The following is a 19,828-nucleotide window of genomic DNA, read 5'->3' on the forward strand; positions in this document are numbered from 1 at the left end:
TCTCCACAGAAGTCTGTTGTTATTTCTTAGTCATGCTAATTGAGTAGTGTTGTCAAAACCTTGGTGGTCACTTGGAAGCTTAACTGTTCCTGAAAAACATCCCGCTTCAGTGTTGTACAGATGCCAGCATTGACGGTTCAGATCATGGATCTGCATAAATAGTTACGTACAGATGATCCTCTGAGCAGCTTTTACCTTAATTATAGGCTTAACACATGAAGGTAGACATATTACAAAAGTTGATTATTCTCATTTCCCATTGACTTCACCTATGGCCTATCTAACACATCCCAACTTACAGATATCTCCCCTATGTGGTTGTGTCTCTGGATCACTGCTCCTTAGATAAACCCTAAGTCTGCATCTATCCCCTTAGACCGTCTGATTTGCTCTACGTCACAGAAAAGGGATGTAATCCTGGTCTGGGCCAGGAATAGAGTCCTGGGAGGGGCCAAACCACCAGAGAGACACTCCGAGTCACTGTCCATGTGTCCCTGCATAATCCCTTTCTAAATAGCCTCTTAGCCAGGAAAGAGTTCGGGAACTCTGTCTGTGGACATTGGACCGTGGGAGCAGCACTGCGAAGTATCCCACACCTCAAAAGCTGAGGAGAAGTCACACACAGAGAGAAGTTTGGATTCTGAGAGGACACTGCTTCCATCAGGATGAATTTTGCCGCCCAGTTATTTTACTCAAGCTACTTAAATGAGCGACTGGAACGATTGTTTTCACCAAAGCCTGCACTTAAAGACAGCGAGGAAAAAGACCCCTTCTGGCAGAGGTGGGAAACATGTAGTGACCCTGACCCATCAGAGCTCTCCTCTATTCACACCAACCTAGTAGCAAAATCCCATCTTTGGGACAAAAATCAACCTCCACCCCAAAGCAAGGGGAAGACTCCCAGTTTAAGCTCAGTAGCATCTTCAGTCCCTCTCCCTGTTTCTCCTCCACTCCTACAGCTCCCTCCAACAAACACTCCACATGGCAAAAGAGGATGGACAAAACAATCAGCTTGTCTTCCAAATCCAGTTTTGGCTGCTCTGGTTTCCAAACCAAGAACATCCAAACTTCCTTCCAAAAACTATCTTTCGCCGCAGATATCTGCCCCCAAAACGTCTCACCATCCTTCCAAGTCGCTAGCAGCAATATCTCCCTGCATCTGTCCATCTTCTACACCCCCAATCCCCTGTAGAAAAGAGTTCCTTCCATCCTTTGATGTCCTGGTAGATATTCTCCTTCGTGTGGCCCTCTATTGTGTTCTCCTCCTTGTCACCAGGTAAATTGTCTTGATGCAGATGTCTTGAGTTTCATTGCTGAATGTATTCATCTTATTAACACTTTAATTGACAACACAGTTGGATATTCCCTTGACTGCAGTGGACATGTTTCTACGCCTCAGTTTAGAGGTTTGATTAAGGTTACTTTCAAAATTAAGAGAAATGTATGATGTGTATATTATCTTTTTCCACTACACGATACCATCTGGGTTCTACTCACTTCTCGGGCACTAGAAGATGCGACCTTCTAGTACCTGGTCTGGGTGACATCAACCACCGCTATCAAAACATTTAGTTTAATTAAAGAGTGTAAAATATTACCATTAACATAAACTAATTAAACAATTTAACATTTGAAGACACACACCTTAAGAAAGGACACTAACAAACATGCTAACATTAGATTACCTTCTTGTTGTGCCTTAGAGGGCCTGTGTGCAACCTTTGGGCCAGGGTTTTTCAACTCACTTGTTCCAGGGGCCACATTTCCAGAAATCTAGGGAAGGAGGGCCGGAATTCCCCCTTCACTATTATTCATATTTTGAGAAACAGAATTCTCCATGGTGTTTATATTTTTGGTAAATTTATTTTTGTCAGAGTTACATATTTCGTTAAAAAAAGCACTTTTAAGCTAAATTTAAGTGGATGCTGGCCTGGGCCTACTCTGACTAAATTAAGCAGAATTCTATACAAAGTAGGTGCATATTTTGGACCTAATTAAGAGTTATTTTGAAAGTAAAAACACAAAACAGATTTAACATGATTAAAAAATACATTAGCAAACCTTTTTCCCAAATTTCCCCCTGATGATCAAACACGGTACATCTGGATAACAAAACCAGTACATTAATGCTGCGCGCCACGGAGGCCGATGACTTTGTCAGGGAAATTTGTTATTACATTCTTAACAGTGATGGAGCAGAAAGTGGCTAGGAATCAGTTTGTGGTAAAATGTCATATGAAGCGCTCGGTCATTCATCCATTGACATTTTACACCTCATTCCTCATGGATGGCAAGGCCTTGTGCACGGCGCGCGGTCTGCGTATGAGGAGGGGCGCCCATGATGTTGGCCTTTAGGAGGTTCAGATGTCTGAGCAAGTATCTGCCAATGTGTTTAAACTGGTCCAAATTCCTCTATACAAAAGGAGCGCTCGAGTGTTTATTTTATATTTAATACGCTGCAAAAATGTTAGTCTCTCCCCCTTTTTGCAATGGTGTCACAGTTGAATTGCTTTCCTCGGATGCCTAGAGGGCACGAACTTTCCAATGTGTTTTAAATATTATATAACGCCCTCTTACGGCTTTCAACTACGTTTGTGCGTAACACACACATTAGCTTTGTGTGTTGTTCACCAATGAAAGCGATTTGGTTAGTCATTGAATGTGTATTCTATCATAACAACAACATCACTGAAAACTGTTAGTTGCTTTTCTGAGACTGCTTTTGTGTTTGTGCATGCGCCTCACTTTGAGTATGAGGCAGCCGTGACAAGCATGAATGCCAAACATTTTCCTCTGGCCTTCCAGCAATTTTTATTCAATATAATTAGTCATTGTGAAACATATAGACGGTCAAAACAAATATGTGTTCCGTTAAACTACTAATCGTAACATAAGATAACTAGTGGTGTTCTTGTTATATGTTTTGGTTTAAATAAATGTAACTTTGAGCTAGTTGAAAACGACCCATTTAACTGTGGACGCTGCAGTGATTGCATAATCTCCACTGTCCTGTTTTCTTGCTGCTTTCAAAATCCTTTTTAATTAAAGTAAACTGCCCAACAGCCACATGACAATTTCTTTACAAAGAATTACAACAAATACAGGAGATCCTCATCCCCCCCATTGTTGTCACCCTGACAACTAACAGTACTATTGTTTTGTTAAAAACAAACCACGTCAAACCAAGATGAGTACAGCAACAGAAATGTGCCAGTAGCATACTTGCCAACCTTGAGACCTCCGAATTCGGGAGATGGGGGGGGCGTGGTTGCGGGGGCGGGGTTGGGGGGGGGCGGGGTTGAGGTGCAGGCAGCATACCCCTTACTCTTCGAGCTTTTCTGGATGAAATGAAATTATTTTTTCCAATCATTTTGGAACTTGCAAGCATATTTCTAATTACTCGTCGTCTCCATGTCTCTTCTACGTTCTTCTGCTTTGTCTCCTTCTTGTTGTGTGTGCAGTTGTGCACTGAGCTCCAAAAGCCATAGATGTTATTGTAGCGTCCCGGAAGAGTTAGTGCTGCAAGGGATTCTGGGTATTTGTTCTGTTGTGTTTATGTTGTGTTACGGTGCGGATGTTCTCCCGAAATGTGTTTGTCATTCTTGTTTGGTGTGGGTTCACAGTGTGACGCATATTTGTAACAGTGTTAAAGTTGTGACAGTGTGACATGTATGGCTGTTGACCAAGTATGCCTTGCGTTATCATTAAACCAGTTAAAAGATCATACAACGTGTCAGCAAATCTTGACATCTTCGAGTAAAGACCATTGTTAAACCTGTCTAACGCCACATTATTATGTGACTGGGCCGGTACACTGTTAATATGGAGGACGCCTGGACAGCATTCGGCTGTTAAGGGGTGAAGGTTTCAGGTGAGAGAGGACGTTAAAGGCAGTGTCTTGAAGGTATGCCCCCAAAATTGTTGTCCGGGTGGAAATCGTGAGAAATTCGGGAGAATGGTTGCCCCGGGAGATTTTCAGGAGGGGCACTGAAATTCGGGAGTCTCCCGGGAAAATCGGGAGGGTTGGCAAGTATGCAGTAGTATGTAATATGGGTTTCGATTCCACACTGATTTCATACAGACATAATTATGAAATGCAAGCAACAAATAGTGAAGTGAAATATATTTATATAGCGCTTTTCTCTCAAAGCGCTTGACATAGTGAAAGCCATTATCTAAGTTACATTTAAACCAGTGTGGGTGGCACTGGTAGCAGGTGGGTAAAGTATCTTGCCCAAGGACACAACTGCGGTGACTAGGATGGCAGAAGCAAGTTGTTAGCACGACTGTTCTAACAACCGAGCCACACCGCCCCAATACAGTTTTGCTTACAACAGATTTAAAAAATATCAATACACTACTACTATTTATACCTGTCAAAAAGTGATATTTATTTAAAAGTGACACTATCGTAATACAAAACCCAAAACCAGTGAAGTTGTGAAGTTGGCACGTTGTGTAAATCGTAAATAAGAACAGAATACAATGATTTGCAAATCCTTTTCAACCTATATTCAATTGAATAGACTGCAAAGACAAGATACTTAACTTTCAAACTGGTAAACTTTGTTATTTTTTGAAAAGATTAGCTCATTTGGAATTTTATGCCTGCAACATGTTTCAAAAAAGCTGGCACAAGTGGCAATAAAGACTGAGGAAGTTGAGGAATGCTCATCAAACACTTATTTGGAATTTGTAAACATGCTAATTGGGAACAGGTGACTGTATTATGATAGTATATATCTGATAGTATATATCTGTATCATGAATCAATTTAAGTGGACCCCGACTTAAACAAGTTGAAAAACTTATTCGGGTGTTACCATTTAGCGGTCAATTGTACGGAATATGTACTTCACTGTGCAACCTACTAATAAAAGTCTCAATCAATCAATTACAGGTGGGTGCCATAATTGGGTATAAAAGCGGCTTCCATGAAATGCTCAGTCATTCACAAACAAGGATGGGGCGAGGGTCACCACTTTGTGAACAAATGCGTGAGAAAATTGTCCAATAGTTTAAGAACAACATTTCTCAACGAGCTATTGCAAGGAATTTAGGGATTTCACCATCTACGGTCTGTAATATCATCAAAATGTTCAGAGGATCTGGAGAAATCACTGTACATAAGCGGCAAGGCCGAAAACCAACATTAAATGCCCGTGATCTTTGATCCCTCAGGCGGTACTGCATCAAAAACCAACATCAGTGTGTAAAGGATATCACCACACGGGCTCAGGAACACTTCAGGAAACCACTGTCAGTAACTACAGTTGGTCGCTACATCTGTAAGTGCAAGTTAAAACTCTACTATGCAAAGCTAAAGCCATTTATCAACAACACCCAGAAATGCTGCCGGCTTCGCTGGGCCCGAGCTCATCTAAGATGGACTGATGCAAAGTGGAAAAGTGTTCTGTGGTCTGACGAGTCCACATTTCAAATCGTTTTTGGAAACTGTGGACGTCGTGTCCTCCGGACAAAGAGAAAAATAACCAGCTGGACTGGTGCAAAGTTCAAAAGCCAGCATCTATGATGGTATGGGGGTGTATTAGTGCCCAAGGCATGGGTAACTTACACATCTGTGAAGGCACCATTAATTCTGAAACGTACATACAGGTTTTGGAGCAACATACTGTATGTTGCCATCCAAGCAACGTCTTTTTCATGGACGCCCCTGCTTATTTCAGCAAGACAATGCCAAGCCACATGTTAGAACAGCGTGACTTCATAGTAAAAGAGTGTGGGTACTAGACTGGCCTGCCTGTAGTCCAGACCTGTCTCCCATTGAAAATGTGTGGCGCATTATGAAGCCTAAAACACGAACAACTTAAGCTGTACATCAAGCAAGAATGGGAAATAATTCCACCTGAAAAGCTTCAAAAATTGGTCTCCTCAATTCCCAAGTGTTGTGAAAAGGAAAGGCCATGTAACACAGTGGTAAAAATTCCCCTGTACCAACTTATTTGCAATGTGTTGCTGCCATTAAATTCTAAATTAATGATTATTTGAAAAAATAAATTAAGTTTCTCAGTTCCAACATTAAATATCTTGTCTTTGCAATGTATTCAATTGAATATAAATTTAAACAGATTTGCAAATCATTGTATTCTGTTTTTATTTATGATTTAGACAATGTGCCAACTTCACTGGTTTTGGGTTTTGTATATACAGCTGAATAGCTACTACTATGGGAGATCGGGCTTTCTGCTCTGCTGCTCCCAGTCTGTGGAATGATCTCCCTGACCACCTGAGGGTGGATGCTTTTAAAAAAGGCTTAAAAACCCATCTTTTAAAAAAAGCCTTTTTATAGATATGCATGCTGGTTCTAGCTATTGGGCTGTTTCTAGTTTTATATTTTATTTATTTTTATTATCTTTTATTATTATTATTATTATTACTAATTGATTTTTATTTTTGTTAACACTGTGGCACTTTGAGGTTGTTTGTTCAACGTAAAGTGCTTTTTACAAATACAATCTATTATTATTATTATTATTATTATTATTATTACCTGATTAATATAGTTAGGTGTGTGTTCACTATTTGCCAATGTCTTTTTAGTTGTTGTTACTGAAAGAGTAACAGGTTAAATATATTATGTCAATGTAAAACATTGCCAAACTGGTTAATAAACAGATTCTGAATACTTGTTAGTTAATACATTTTTGGAAAGTTGGAACTACTGGACTAATCAAAGCTGTAACCTTGTGCTCGTCCTTTCACTGTGTTGTTTACGAGGGTACAGTGTTACGGAATAATGGACTGCGATCCTCTGATAAGTAGGACAGAGGGCAATCATAGAGTCGGATGACAGAGTGAAAGGTCAGAACATTGTGGTGTAAATAACAGTCTGTTTCAGAAGTCTATTCCACTTGGAGGCTTCTAAATGTAAGACGCAACATTGCAACTTTCCAAAGCTTGTGTGTAAAATAAATCATACTTTCCTCTCAACCTAACAGCTTAACTTGAGTGGACAAGCCCCACAATACACACGTACACAAAGATCCAAACCTTGCCGTTAACCAAATGTGATCTTCTTTAGCGTCTAGGTGACAGGGTTAATCTCCAGAGAATGTAAGCCTATTATTATGTTATTACTGTGTAAAGGGCCTCCTGACTAAGTATGGTAGGCATTGCAGAAGCAGCCACGTCTGACGTTTCTTATAAATGCTTTTCTTATTAAAGTTTAATTACAGTCAGATACCATGAGATGAAACTGGACTTTAAAGGAACTTTGGCTTATATTTGAACCCAATTTACAGAGCTGCAATCTATCAAACTTCGCGTTTTTTGGGGCTTAATTGCCACTTTAATCGTTGGCGTGAAGAAAAGAAGTGAAAAATGAATGAATCACAAGTTGACTCAGAAATGTAATCTATCACAGTGAATAGAAACTGGGTTGACATGAAAGGTGAATCAATTAATCTTAGACTGAAGAGTGTGCGTATACTCTGATTCAGTTTTATGCCAAAAATGAGGTCAGTTAGGTAATTTCGAAGTAACTTTTTTTTAAATGAAACTGCAACTTTAAGAACATGCCTACATTCAGTAGGGATGGCAATCTCTGGTGTTCACCCGATACAATGTACATCTCCATTGACAAGCAACCACACATACCATAACATAAACCATACATTTAAGATACTTTATCATTAATACGCGATTTGAATCGTAGTTTACGCTCACTCCATGTTGACGTTTTGAATTAGCTATAAAGTATGTTGTGTTTTCAGTGTATTTGACAGCAGCTTGGCACATTTTGAAAAGGTTAGTATTACCAAGATGCCCGTTCTTCTTGTAAAACACATAGGGCCTAATTCACAAATATCCAAATACCACTCACTAAACAATGTGTACAAACTATGAAATTGCATGTGCTTTTAGTGGGTGTGTCACGTGTGATCTCCTAACACTGCTTGTACAATTGATAACTACTGCACACCACCTTATTCAACTTAGGGTTTTTGCATGTACTACGCGTCTTTCACCAGTAAGACGGAGCTGCAGCGCGATGTCGCCCTTTCTCACAGGCAATATCTGCACAACAGTCAGAGCGCGTACCCTTCCTAGACGTATTAAATAAAGACGCAAAACAGCGGCACAGAACAGTTTTATTCTTGATAGATCACACTACTTGTGCTAAATGATTATATTTGCATGTTCTCCTTACAGAAGTGTGAGCGTTCTGATGTTCAGAATATATTCCGCATATTAAAAAAAGTTAAAGTACCACTGATAGTCACACACACACTAAGTGTGGTGAAATTACCCTCTGCATTTGACCCATCCCCTTGTTCCACCCCCTGGGAGGTGAGGGGAGCAGTGAGCAGCAGCGGTGGCCGCGCCCTGGAATCATTTTGGTGATTTAAACCCCAATTCCCACGCTTAATGCTGAGTGCCAAGCAGGGAGGTAATGGGTCCCATTTTTATAGTCTTTGGTATGACTCTGCCGGGGTTTGAACTCATTCATATTCATGAAGACAGACACAATGAATGGATTGTGCTCCTTATTTTGCTCACTTAACAGACACGATCCTCTGCACACTAGTTTAGTAGATCAGCTTTGCGTGTGCTATCAAGTTTTCACGTTTTTTAATACACGCAAACCTTTAGTAGATCAGGCCCTTAATCAGATTTTAAGTGTGGGGGCGAATGTATAACCTGACTCTCGCCAAACCCTTGTAGTTTGCTGAGCTCCAAACAAGGGTATGGGCTCGAAGGCATTGCAAACTCCTTCATAGATGGATTTCATAGATGTGACGTAGCGCCGAAGCGACTGTTGGATTCAAACAACAATGGTGGCATGCAGCCCTTGCTGCGTCGTGTGCTGACATTGATTCTGTTGCAACTGTTTTGTCGAATCTATCGAATATTAATTCTTTAAAAGATGAACAGAGAACGGTTTTGAAGGCATTTATTGGTGGCAAGGATGTTTTGGCTCTTTTTCCGACCAGGTTTGGATTTGCCAGCGTCTCATCAGCGTCACGGGTTGATTTCGATGTGAGTGGCTGAAGTAGCACGTCATTCAAGATAACTGACAAGTGGTTTATTCAATCACATACAATTATTTGTTCACAAGGCCCCGCCTTCTGAAATACATCTCCTATTGAGAACTCCCAGATCCATGTGTGGAGCTCAGTGAACTACAAGGATCTGGCGAGAGTCAGGTTAGCAAATGTTTACTGACATTAAACAATTTCCCTTGGGATCAAATAAGTTTGTCTCAGTCTAAGGATAACTCTTGCTTACATTGTTGTAGTAAGCGGCCCTACCCACAATGCTTCAACATAAAGAAAGTTATTAATTGCCAATTTGTTAACTGTTTGTCAAAAAAAATCAAATCAAGCAATACTACATATCCGATCCGATCTCCAATTTTCCCCTAAAACGCAGCTCTTCGTATCTTGCATATACATCTACGGTTCGATGCAATCCAGTTAAACTTCCAACATTCACCTTCAGATACTATGTTGACTGGTAATTTGGGCTGTCTTTAACTAATAAAAATAACTTGAAACATTAGATTTTCGTTGGACAGTCGACAGTTTGTCAATTTAAACCCACAAATAACCAGAATTTTTTGGCAACACTTTACGCTAAAAAAAAAAAAAAGCTTGAACAGTTCGATAAGCAAATAAGCAGAGATAGAGATTGGATGGTTTGGTCGGCTTCAGCACTGGCAGAGCGCCGAGATGACGATTAAACTTGAATGTCTAGGAAGTAAAAAGTGGAAGAAGGTTTTCGTAGGTTAACCCGGGAAAGGGAGGAAGACCTCCTGCACGAGCAAACTGGTCAAAGCTACACCTCAAACCGGTGCGCACCGTGTCCAATTACCGGCAAATCCCACTAGGGCTGACGGCAGGCTTAACACGCCTCAGGGACATGGTGGCACTGTGAATTCCGTGTCGACTGTGGCGCATCCTGACGGGCTTCCCGTCTCGCATCTCATAACATCCTTCCAAAACACAGACTGTAGACGCCTCCCTACCAGGGAGCCTGACATTTCCACTGCATGGTTGATAGTCGCATCAGACTCTTCCGAATTAAATTGTCCAATAGTGGACTTTCCTAAGGCACCCCCACTGGTAATACATCTTATAACAGTGCCAGTATGATCTTGCTAACTCAGTGATGTCTTATGTGTGTAGACTTGGCTTTTTTGTCAAAGTCCTAATGATCCTACAGTTTGAATGCCACACATTTCTGGAGTTCAAATATAGCAATAGATATATACCAATTGCCCTCATTCGGGTCACAAGTGTGTTGGAGCCTATCCCAGCTGACTGTTGGCGTACAACTTGGACACCAGCCAATCACAGGGCACATATAGACAAACAAACATTCACAATCACATTCACACCAATGGACAACTTAGAATATGTAGTTGTGTGTATGTTCATTTCGATTAAATGAACGTTAATATCTAGCATATAATTATTTCACCTAGAGAGGAGCTGCGTCTGGGCCCAGCAGAACCAGCTAACTCTTACAAAGGAGGGCTGGTCAGTAATGGCGCTGTGGGTCGCAGACCGACCCTTATTGAACCAGAGAGGCTGAAGGACTTTGGTGAGGAGGAACTTGTCAACGGTGACGTGAAGGTCCGTGACACCAGAGTTGCGGTAGAGGCACCTGTCATCATACTAATGGACCCGCCTAAAACCCGAAGAGTCAGTGAGTTCAGGATCGTACCCAGACCGACTGAACAGTACCTGCGGTTCGAGGACATCAGCGCTGCCGCCTTCACTATCCAGTCAGGGATACAGAAGACACCCTGCTCGGTAAACAAACACAACACCACAGTGTGCAGTGATGTGTAAGGTATGTGAATTCTGACCCCTGACCTTTGCCATTCCACAGTACTCCCGGCTGTCCAAACAGTACGGTATGGAAATCTACCTAAAGAAGGAGCACCTGCACTACACAGGCTCAGTGAAGGAACGAGGAGCGTTGTACCTGCTCTCCTCTCTCACACAGGTAAGCCTGAGGATCAACTCTTACTGTCTGTAAGGTCAGGTCAGAGGCGGACCTATAGAGGGGGATGGGAGGTGTAGGGGGGCGGGTGTCCGCCAGGCCACTCCCTGGGCTCTGGGCTGGGAAAGGCGAGGCTCTCCCCAGTTCAGATCCCCTTTAATGATTTGTTTACATCCTGTGAACATGCTGATGCTGTAGCGAGAGCGAGACAATGAATACAAGTTGGGAAATGCAAATTTCAGTACAGGTGGCTGCCTGGCTAAAAATCTTGTCAATAGTAAACCCAGAGAGGCATGTGTATGATGTAAAATCATGTTAGGATGAGCCTTATTATTTGGGTTTAGGAGGGCCTCGTCATGGGGCCAGCCCCCGGACCGGCTCTGACTTGTTCTGCCACTGGGTCAGGTGCTGTGAGAATCTCTCTGGTCAGTCATATGAAGACCTTTGCTCGTTTACAAAAGTCGTGTGTGGTCAATGCTAAACCAGGTATGCACTGTACGATTTTACAACTTCATCTCTAATTATATGAGTACATTCAAGTAAAAACTTAACAATTGAATTGCTCAGACTAAGAGACACAATCTGACTGCTCACACTGTGTTTGGTTCTTGAGTCCTGTAGGTATCAGTAGTCAGTTTCAAACAGTTGCTGACATTTCCACTAATGACATTGCTAACTGCAAGGTCATATGCTCCTGTGCGGGGGGGGCGTGTTTGGGGCGGGGGGCGTGGTTGGGGCGTGGCCAAGGGCATGGTTAAGAGGAGAGTATATTTACAGCTAGAATTCACCAAATCAAGTATTTCACATATATATATATATATATATATATATATATATATATATATATATATATATATATATATACATATATATATATATATATATATGTATGAAATACTTGACTTTCAGTGAATTCTAGCTACATATATATTTTATTTTTATTTTATTATACATATAAATAAAAGACATACTTGAATTTCAGTGTTCTGCACAGGCTATCCGGTAGGTGGCAGTATTGTCCTGTTTAAGAGTGTCACAACATTGCTGTTTACAGCAGACGAACTGCTTTACAGTAGACTAAACGTGACTGCTGTTGTTGTGTGTTGTTACCGCGCTGGGAGGACGTTAATGAAACTACCTAACAATAAACCCACATAAGAAACCAAGAACTCTCTCTGCTTGTTGTGCACTCTACTCTCTAAAAGCCATAGATGTTATGACGTCATTGGGCAGGCAAGCTGCTGGGACAGCGGACGTGAGAACGGCTGTCCCCACTCAGGTCCACATTGAGCTGGAGGGGGCGTGGCCTCCAGCTTCGGCTGAATACCGGGAGTTTGCCGGGAGAAGGGAGGTTGTCGGGAGAGGCGCTGAATACCGGGATTCTCCCGCTAAAAAACGGGAGGGTTGGCAAGTATGATATATATATATATATATATATATATATATATATATATATATATATATATATATATATATATATATATATATATATATATATATATATATATATATATATATATATATACGCATAAGAGAAGGAAGCGAACAATGCAATGATGATAGAGAGTGAATCCTTCATGTGTGTTTTACCATATTTGGACCGTCAGAAATAAAGATAGTAGACATATCGTCTATCCAGCCATTTCAGTTTTGAGCTGCTGGATGACTTAAGATTGGTTCAGAACCAGCAGACACCAAAAGGAACATACCATATCTCCTATGGAAAAACTCCTTGGAGTGCTTCTATACAGCCCAGAAAATTTAGCGCAGACTATAGTTGTGTTGGAGCAAGCTGCCTTGGATGTGGAGGAAATGACTGTCACCATTGTGACAGCACAATCTTAATTTAAATCCAATTGCACCAGTGCATGTTTGCGTTGTGTGCAATTTATCAGTTTGCACTTGCTATTTGGGATATTAGTACATCAGGCCCTATGTGTAATCCGCCAGTTTAGTATTGAGACTTTTTTTCACTCTTAAAAGCCTCCATACTCTTCTGCAAACAATGTGAGCCAAAACAATTCCCAGTCTGAATCATACATCTCCACATAGGTGGATTAATGACCGGGCCTACCGGGCCCAGGCCCAGGGGGCCAGAGGCCCCAAGGGGCCAGGCCAACTTGGCCCCGCGGCCGCGACCCAAGCAAAACTACTTTTGCAAAAATAATAATCTTAAGCCCCAAGGGGCCAGGCCAACTTGGCCCCGCGGCCATGATCCATAGAGGGTAAGAGGCCCCAAGGGGCCAGGTCAACTTGGCCCCGCGGCCGCGACCCACAGAGGGCCAGAGGCCCCAAGGGGCCAGGCCAACATGGCCCCGCGGCCATGATCCATAGACGGTCAGAGGCCCCAAGGGGCCAGGCCAACTTGGCCCCGCGGCCACGATCCATAGAGGGTCAGAGGCCCCAGGGGGCCAGGTCAACTTGGCCCCGCGGCCACGATCCATAGACGGTCAGAGGCCCCAAGGGGCCAGGCCAACTTGGCCCCGCGGCCACGACCCACAGAAGGCCAGAGGCCCCAAAGGGCCAGGCCAACTTGGCCCCGCGGCCGCGAGCCACAGAAGGCCAGAGGCCCCAAGGGGCCAGGTCAACTTGGCCCCGCGGCCACGATCCATAGAGGGTAAGAGGCCCCAAGGGGCCAGGTCAACTTGGCCCCGCGGCCGCGACCCACAGAGGGCCTGAGGTCCTAAGGGGTCAGGCCAACTTGGCCCCGCGGCCATGATCCATAGAGGGCCAGAGGCCCCGAGGGGTCAGGCCAACTTGGCCCCGATCCATAGAGGGTCAGAGGCCCCAAGGGGCCAGGCCAACTTGGCCCCGCGGCCACGACCCACAGAGGCCCCAAGGGGCCAGGCAAAATTGGCCCCGCGGCCATGATCCACAGAGGGCCAGAGGCTCTCAATCATTATTATCAAAGCTAATTCTCAAATTGGATGGATCACACAACCTCACTCACATATTCTTTATCAATTATTAAAGGTTGTTTCTGAATTTTGATCACAGAACTTAATGCAAATATTCTTGATTGATTGACAAAGCTCATTCTCAAATTTTGATTACACAACCTTACTCTGACAAATTATCATTATCAAAAAGCTCTATCTCGAATTTGGATCACAGAATCTCACTCAAGTATTCTTAGCTGTGCCCCTCCCCCATCAAGTCTTTCATAAACCGGTCTGTTCTTTTAGAATCTCCTCATTTGGTATTTTGAACTCGTGAGAGACTGCTCAAAATTTGGTTTCCTTTCCCTCAGTTCAGACTCAGAGATAATTTGAAATCATTCAACAAGAAGTTTAACGCGCGCACACACACACACACACACACTTGAGTTGAGCATTACTTGGAAATTCTTATATTTTCCATTTTGCTGTTATTATCAGCATCTTCCCATTTTGTCCTTTTCTTTCGAGAAAGTTTACAGTCTGACATTTGTCACTGCTGTCAGTTAATAACTTTTTGGTCTTTGACCCATTTTGTCATTTTCTCGATTCGATCGTCACTGACCACTCTCTCCTGTCTGGCAGACATCGTTGCTGCCATCATAGCTAGCAAGCTGCCTGCAGCGGGTCATCCCTATGTTCCCCGTCCCTATGTTACCCGGGTCCTATGTTCCCCTCTACCGGGGAACTAAGGACCCTTTTTAAAAAAAAGGGTTCTATGTTCCCCGCTGCGGGGAACGTACAACACTTTTTCCAGAAAAGGGTTCTATGTTCCCCGCTGCTTCCAATGCGCGACTAAGTAAGACGCACGCAGACACGCATGACAGAGACGCGTTTAAGTTGTCGAAGGAAGGAAGTTCGCGTTTGAGTTGCTCTATCTGCTGCCGCACGCCCTGTGACAGGTTAGGTTTAGGGATGGTTTTGGTCAGGGCACAATTTCGCCAAAAAAGTGCTCCACAACGCCCTGTGACAGGTTAGGTTTAGGGATAGTTTTGGTCAGGGCACAATTTCGCCAAAAAAAAGTGCTCCACAACGCCCTGTGACAGGTTAGGTTTAGGGATGGTTTTGGTCAGGGCACAATTTCGCAATTTCGCCAGATACAATGCAGGGAACATAGGACCCTTTTTTAGAAAAAGGGTCCTAAGTTCCCCGGTCGCATACAAAGACCCAGGAACAACCGGGGAACATAGGACCCGGGGAACATAGGACCCGGGGAACATAGGCACGCTCCCGCCTGCAGATAGCAACATTTTGGTGTCCTTTGGGAAAATATTTAGAAAGAAGACAAAAGTACACACAGTTGTACAACTATTATCTTTATGATCTTTTTTTTGTTAGTTTCTCTGTTACTGTGTGTGGCCAATTAAGCGACTTTTGGCCATACCTGGCTGGTGACATTTAGCGACTTTCTGGTTGATGTTAAGATTAATAATAGCAACAGTTCTCTTCATCTTAATGCAATTTATTGTGTCTGTCTCTCCACATTTTGCCATTAGGTACTTTGAGCTCTTGTTGGTCAGTCACTCTAAGGTACATTGTTGCTGCCATCATAGCTAGCAAGCTGCCTGCAGATAGCGACATTTTGGTGTCCTTTGAGAAATATTAAGAAAGAAGACAAAAGTACAAGACATTGTACGATTACTATCTTTTTAAAATTATTTGTTTCACTGTGTGATTGACCGACTTTGCCGCTAGATTTCGCGTCTTTTGGCCATACCTGGCTAGCGACTAAAAACATCATTTAGCGACTTTTTGGTTGTGAAGATAAGTGGTAAAAGCAGATCTTCCTGTTGGTCTTCCCACATTTTGCCATTTGGTACTTTGCACTCTTCTTGGTCACTCCAAGGCATTTGTCCCTGCCTTCAGCTAGTCACTTGGCTCTTTTGGAATATATTTCACTGTAATTGGCTCTCTCTCTCTCTTTCTCCTCAGTACAAATCAGCCTGTTCCCTTGCCATTCATCACTGACCACTCTGCTCTCCTGTCTGTCAGACATTATTGCTGCTTGCAGATAGCTTGGGGTCCTTAGAGAAAATATCAGAAGAGAAAAGTACACAATTATCTTAATTATCTTTTTTATTCAGTCAGTCCTTCAGTGAGTCCCAGTGTGTTGGCGATTAAGCAACGTTGGCATTCAATTAGCTACTTTTGGCCATACATGGCTGGCGACTCAAAAAACTAGAAAAAAAGTACAAAAAGTTGTACAATTAATATCTTTATTATCCTTAATTCCCCTGAATCCTAGAGTGTGTTGCAATTAAGCAACTTTGCTGCTAGGTTTAGCGACTCTTGTTTTGGGCATACCTGGCTAGCGACTACAAACATTATTCAGCAACTTTTTGGCTGTTAAGATTAACGTTAATAAATTAAATCCTAATACAATTTATTGTGTTGGTCTCGCCATCTTGCTATTAGGTACTTTGAATTCTTGTTGGTCTCTGCTAAGGTATCTGGCTGTTGTCTTTGCCTTCAGTTAGTCACTTGGCTCTGGAATATATTTAACTGTACTTGGCTCTCTCTTTCTCCTCAGTACAAATCAGTCTGTTCCCTTGCCATTTAGACATTTTCTTGATTGGATCATCACTGACCACTCTGCTCTCCTGCTGTCTATCAGACATTGTTGCTCCCATCATAGCTAGCAAGCTGCCTTGGTGTCCTTTGTGAAAATATTTAGATAGAAGACTAAAGTGCACAAAGGTGTACAATTATTATCTTTTCAAAATATTTGTTTCACTGTCAGTGTGATTGACCGACTTTGCCGCTAGATTTCGCGTCTTTTGGCCATACCTGGCTAGCGACTGAAAACATCATTTAGCAACTTTTTGGTTGTGAAGATAAGAGGTAAAAGCAGATCTGCCTGTTGGTCTTTCCACATTTTGCCATTTGGTACTTTGCACTCTTGTTGGTCACTCCAAGGCATTTGTCCCTGCCTTCAGCTAGTCACTTGGCTCTTTTGGAATATATTTCACTGTAATTGGCTCTCTCTCTCTTTCTCCTCAGTACAAATCAGTCTGTTCCCTTGCCATTTAGACATTTTCTTGATTCGATCATCACTGACCACTCTGCTCTCCTGCTGTCTATCAGACGAATCAGTTGATTCTCTGCTCTCAATTGTCTATGCTAGTAAGCTGTTATTCTCTGCTTTGGAGTGTTGATGCTGGGTTGCTAGTTTTCTAAATCACCTCACACACTTGAAGGAAGCAGCACCGATCATAAACACACAAACAAACTCACACACACACACACACACACACACACACACACACACACATAGTTGGTTTATCTGTTGTGATAGGCAAAGAGCCAATGTGCAAAGAAAGAAGGGAAATATGGATCATAAACGTTTAAGTGGAGGAGCTAGAAAAAAAATTCAGCAAGAAAAGAAAAAAAAGGAATCAGTTTTACTTGAGAGTGTTCCAAATATCTCCAGCTTCTTCAGTACAAAGACATCTGCTGAAAGCAATTCTATAAATGCTACTGCAAATTCAGCTAAGGTTAGCAATGCACCTGAGCTAGCATGTAGCTCCCAAGATCCTGAGACCACTACAAGTGTAGACACTGAACCAAATGCTTCTGATGCTTATGATTCAACCAATTCAGCAGTAGCCAGTTGCTCGGATGAATGTGAGGTCACTGCACCTCTGGACAGCATAGAAAATGAGCTGAATCTTTCTTCAACACCATCTACAGTGACAACTCTACCTAGTGATCCCGCTAAATGGGCTGAGACCCTCACTGAGTCAATGAAGGAAGTTCTTATTCAAAGAGGTGCAAAATCATTTCACAACCGTCACAGCCATTATCCAGCTTCTGTGAGGAACAGTGGGCTAGGAGGCAAAACCCGATGCCTAAACAATGAACATTTTACTTCACACTTGCCCAATGGACAACGAGTACAAAGAGAGTGGCTGATGTACTCTCCCTCTACTGGTAATGTTTACTGCTTTGCATGCAAACTGTTTTCCCCAAAAACGCATTCTTTTGTGACAGGCTATTGTGATTGGAAACACTCAGAAAGATTTGGTGAACATGAGCGAAGTGCTGAGCACATAACCTGCATGCAAGCAGTCTTGAACCGCGCCAAAGGTGCCACAGTTGATGCAGACCTGTTCAAACAGTTTCAGGCAGAGAGCAGCTATTGGAGGCAGGTGTTACAAAGAGTTGTTGCAGTCATTAAATTCCTTGCAGAAAGGGGCCTTGCATTTAGGGGTAAAAATGAATCGTTAGGGTCTCCTCTCAATGGGAACTACCTTGGTATTCTGGAGGTCCTGGCTGAATTTGATCCCTTTCTAAAGGATCACATCAGAAAGTTTGGGCAGATGGGTCGAGGTAATACCTCATATCTGTCCTCCACCATTTGTGAGGAATTCATTGAATTGATGGGTGCAAAAACCAAACAGGCTATAGCAGATGAACTGCAAGCAAGCAAATACTACTCTATCATTGTGGATTCAACCCCAGATTTATCTCATGTGGACCAATTGACATTCATATTCCGTTTTGTTAGCAAAGAGGGCAGTGTTGTTGAACGCTTTGTGGGTTTTGAGCCCATTACTAGCCATACAGGTGAAAGTTTGGCTAACTGTGTCATGTCTGTGTTGGAAAATCTAGGGTTAGAGCTGTCAAATTGCAGGGGGCAGGCTTATGATAATGCCAGCAACATGTCAGGGAGGTATAATGGGTTGCAGGCTCACTTAAAGAAAAGCAACCCATTAATACACTATATTCCATGTGCAGCTCACTCTTTGAATTTGGTGGGAGTCAACAGCATTGACAGATGTGGAAATGAAGTCTCTAAGTATTTTGACTTGATTCAGTCTATTTACAACTTCACAACTGCATCCACACACCGATGGGACAGGGTATTTGGCAATTCCAACATAGATCTCACACTTAAAGCTTTATCCAACACGCGTTGGAGTTGCCATGCAGAATCTACCAAAGCACTGTGGCAGAACTACAGTAAAATAAAAGCAGCACTACAGGTTATTTCCACTGATGACACAGAGAAACGAGACACACGAACTGAAGCTGACAGTCTAGTGCGGAAGCTGGATTCACTTGAGATGGCCTTCATGGCAGGCTTTTGGGACACTGTTCTGTCCAGATTTCAGGCCACAAGTCTGCAACTTCAAAAAGCAGACATGGACCTTGGTACAGCAGTTAGATTGCTGGAATCTCTGCGCACCTTTGTTCTCTCCCAAAGAGATCTATTTGATAATTTTGAGCAGAAAGCCTTAAACATGTTGGGTGGCACCCCATCTTACAGGGCTGAACGGACGAGGAAACGTAAAAAGTTTGCTGATGAATCAGCATCCCCAGATGTTGTGCTTGAGGGAAGGCAACTGTTTCAAATAGAGACATTTATTGCCTCTATTGATCAACTGAGTTCAAGCCTTAATCACCGTCTGGAGGCCTACAAACATCTGAACAATTTGTTCAGTGTCCTTTTCTCTTTGGATACAGAGTCCAATGCTTCAGTCCTTCACAAGGCCAAGATTCTCACTGAATCATACCCATCTGACCTCAATGAAAGTCTTGGACAGGAGCTTATACAGTTCAAATCTTTTATACAGCTCAACAACACTGATGAGGAGAGGACCCCTTCAGGACTGCTCAAAACAATAATACATTTTGGACTACAGCCTACGTTTCCTAATACATACATTGCGCTACAGATTTTTCTCACTCTACCGGTCAGTAACTGTGAGGGAGAACGCTCATTCTCTCTTTTGTCAAGAGTAAAAAATGAGCTGCGCACAAGAATGACTCAGAAAAGATTAAATGCGTTATCTCTAATGGCAATTGAGAGTGAGCTGACAAGAGAGTTGGACTTCAATGATGTGGTGGATGATTTTGCAAAATTGAAAGCACGAAAGAAACCCCTTGCTTAAAGGTGCACTGTGTAAGATTTTTAGGTT

The 19,828-nt window shown here is 42.6% G+C and overlaps 1 protein-coding gene across 1 annotated transcript in view; it reads left to right on the forward strand.

The window, feature by feature from the left end:
- The first annotated feature begins 505 nt into the window (after nt 1–505).
- Nucleotides 506–19,828, forward strand: part of LOC133657450 (L-threonine ammonia-lyase) — a 42,236-nt gene continuing 22,913 nt past the window's right edge. Inside the window, exons 1-3 of the mRNA XM_062058794.1 lie at nt 506–781; nt 10,448–10,778; nt 10,858–10,974. Of these exons, the coding sequence (XP_061914778.1) occupies nt 666–781; nt 10,448–10,778; nt 10,858–10,974 (564 nt within the window). The 5' untranslated portion in view covers nt 506–665. The remainder of the gene's footprint in view (nt 782–10,447; nt 10,779–10,857; nt 10,975–19,828) is intronic.

Source organism: Entelurus aequoreus, linkage group LG09, assembly GCF_033978785.1.
Source record: "Entelurus aequoreus isolate RoL-2023_Sb linkage group LG09, RoL_Eaeq_v1.1, whole genome shotgun sequence".
In the NCBI taxonomy this organism is placed as follows: Eukaryota; Metazoa; Chordata; class Actinopteri; order Syngnathiformes; family Syngnathidae; genus Entelurus; species Entelurus aequoreus.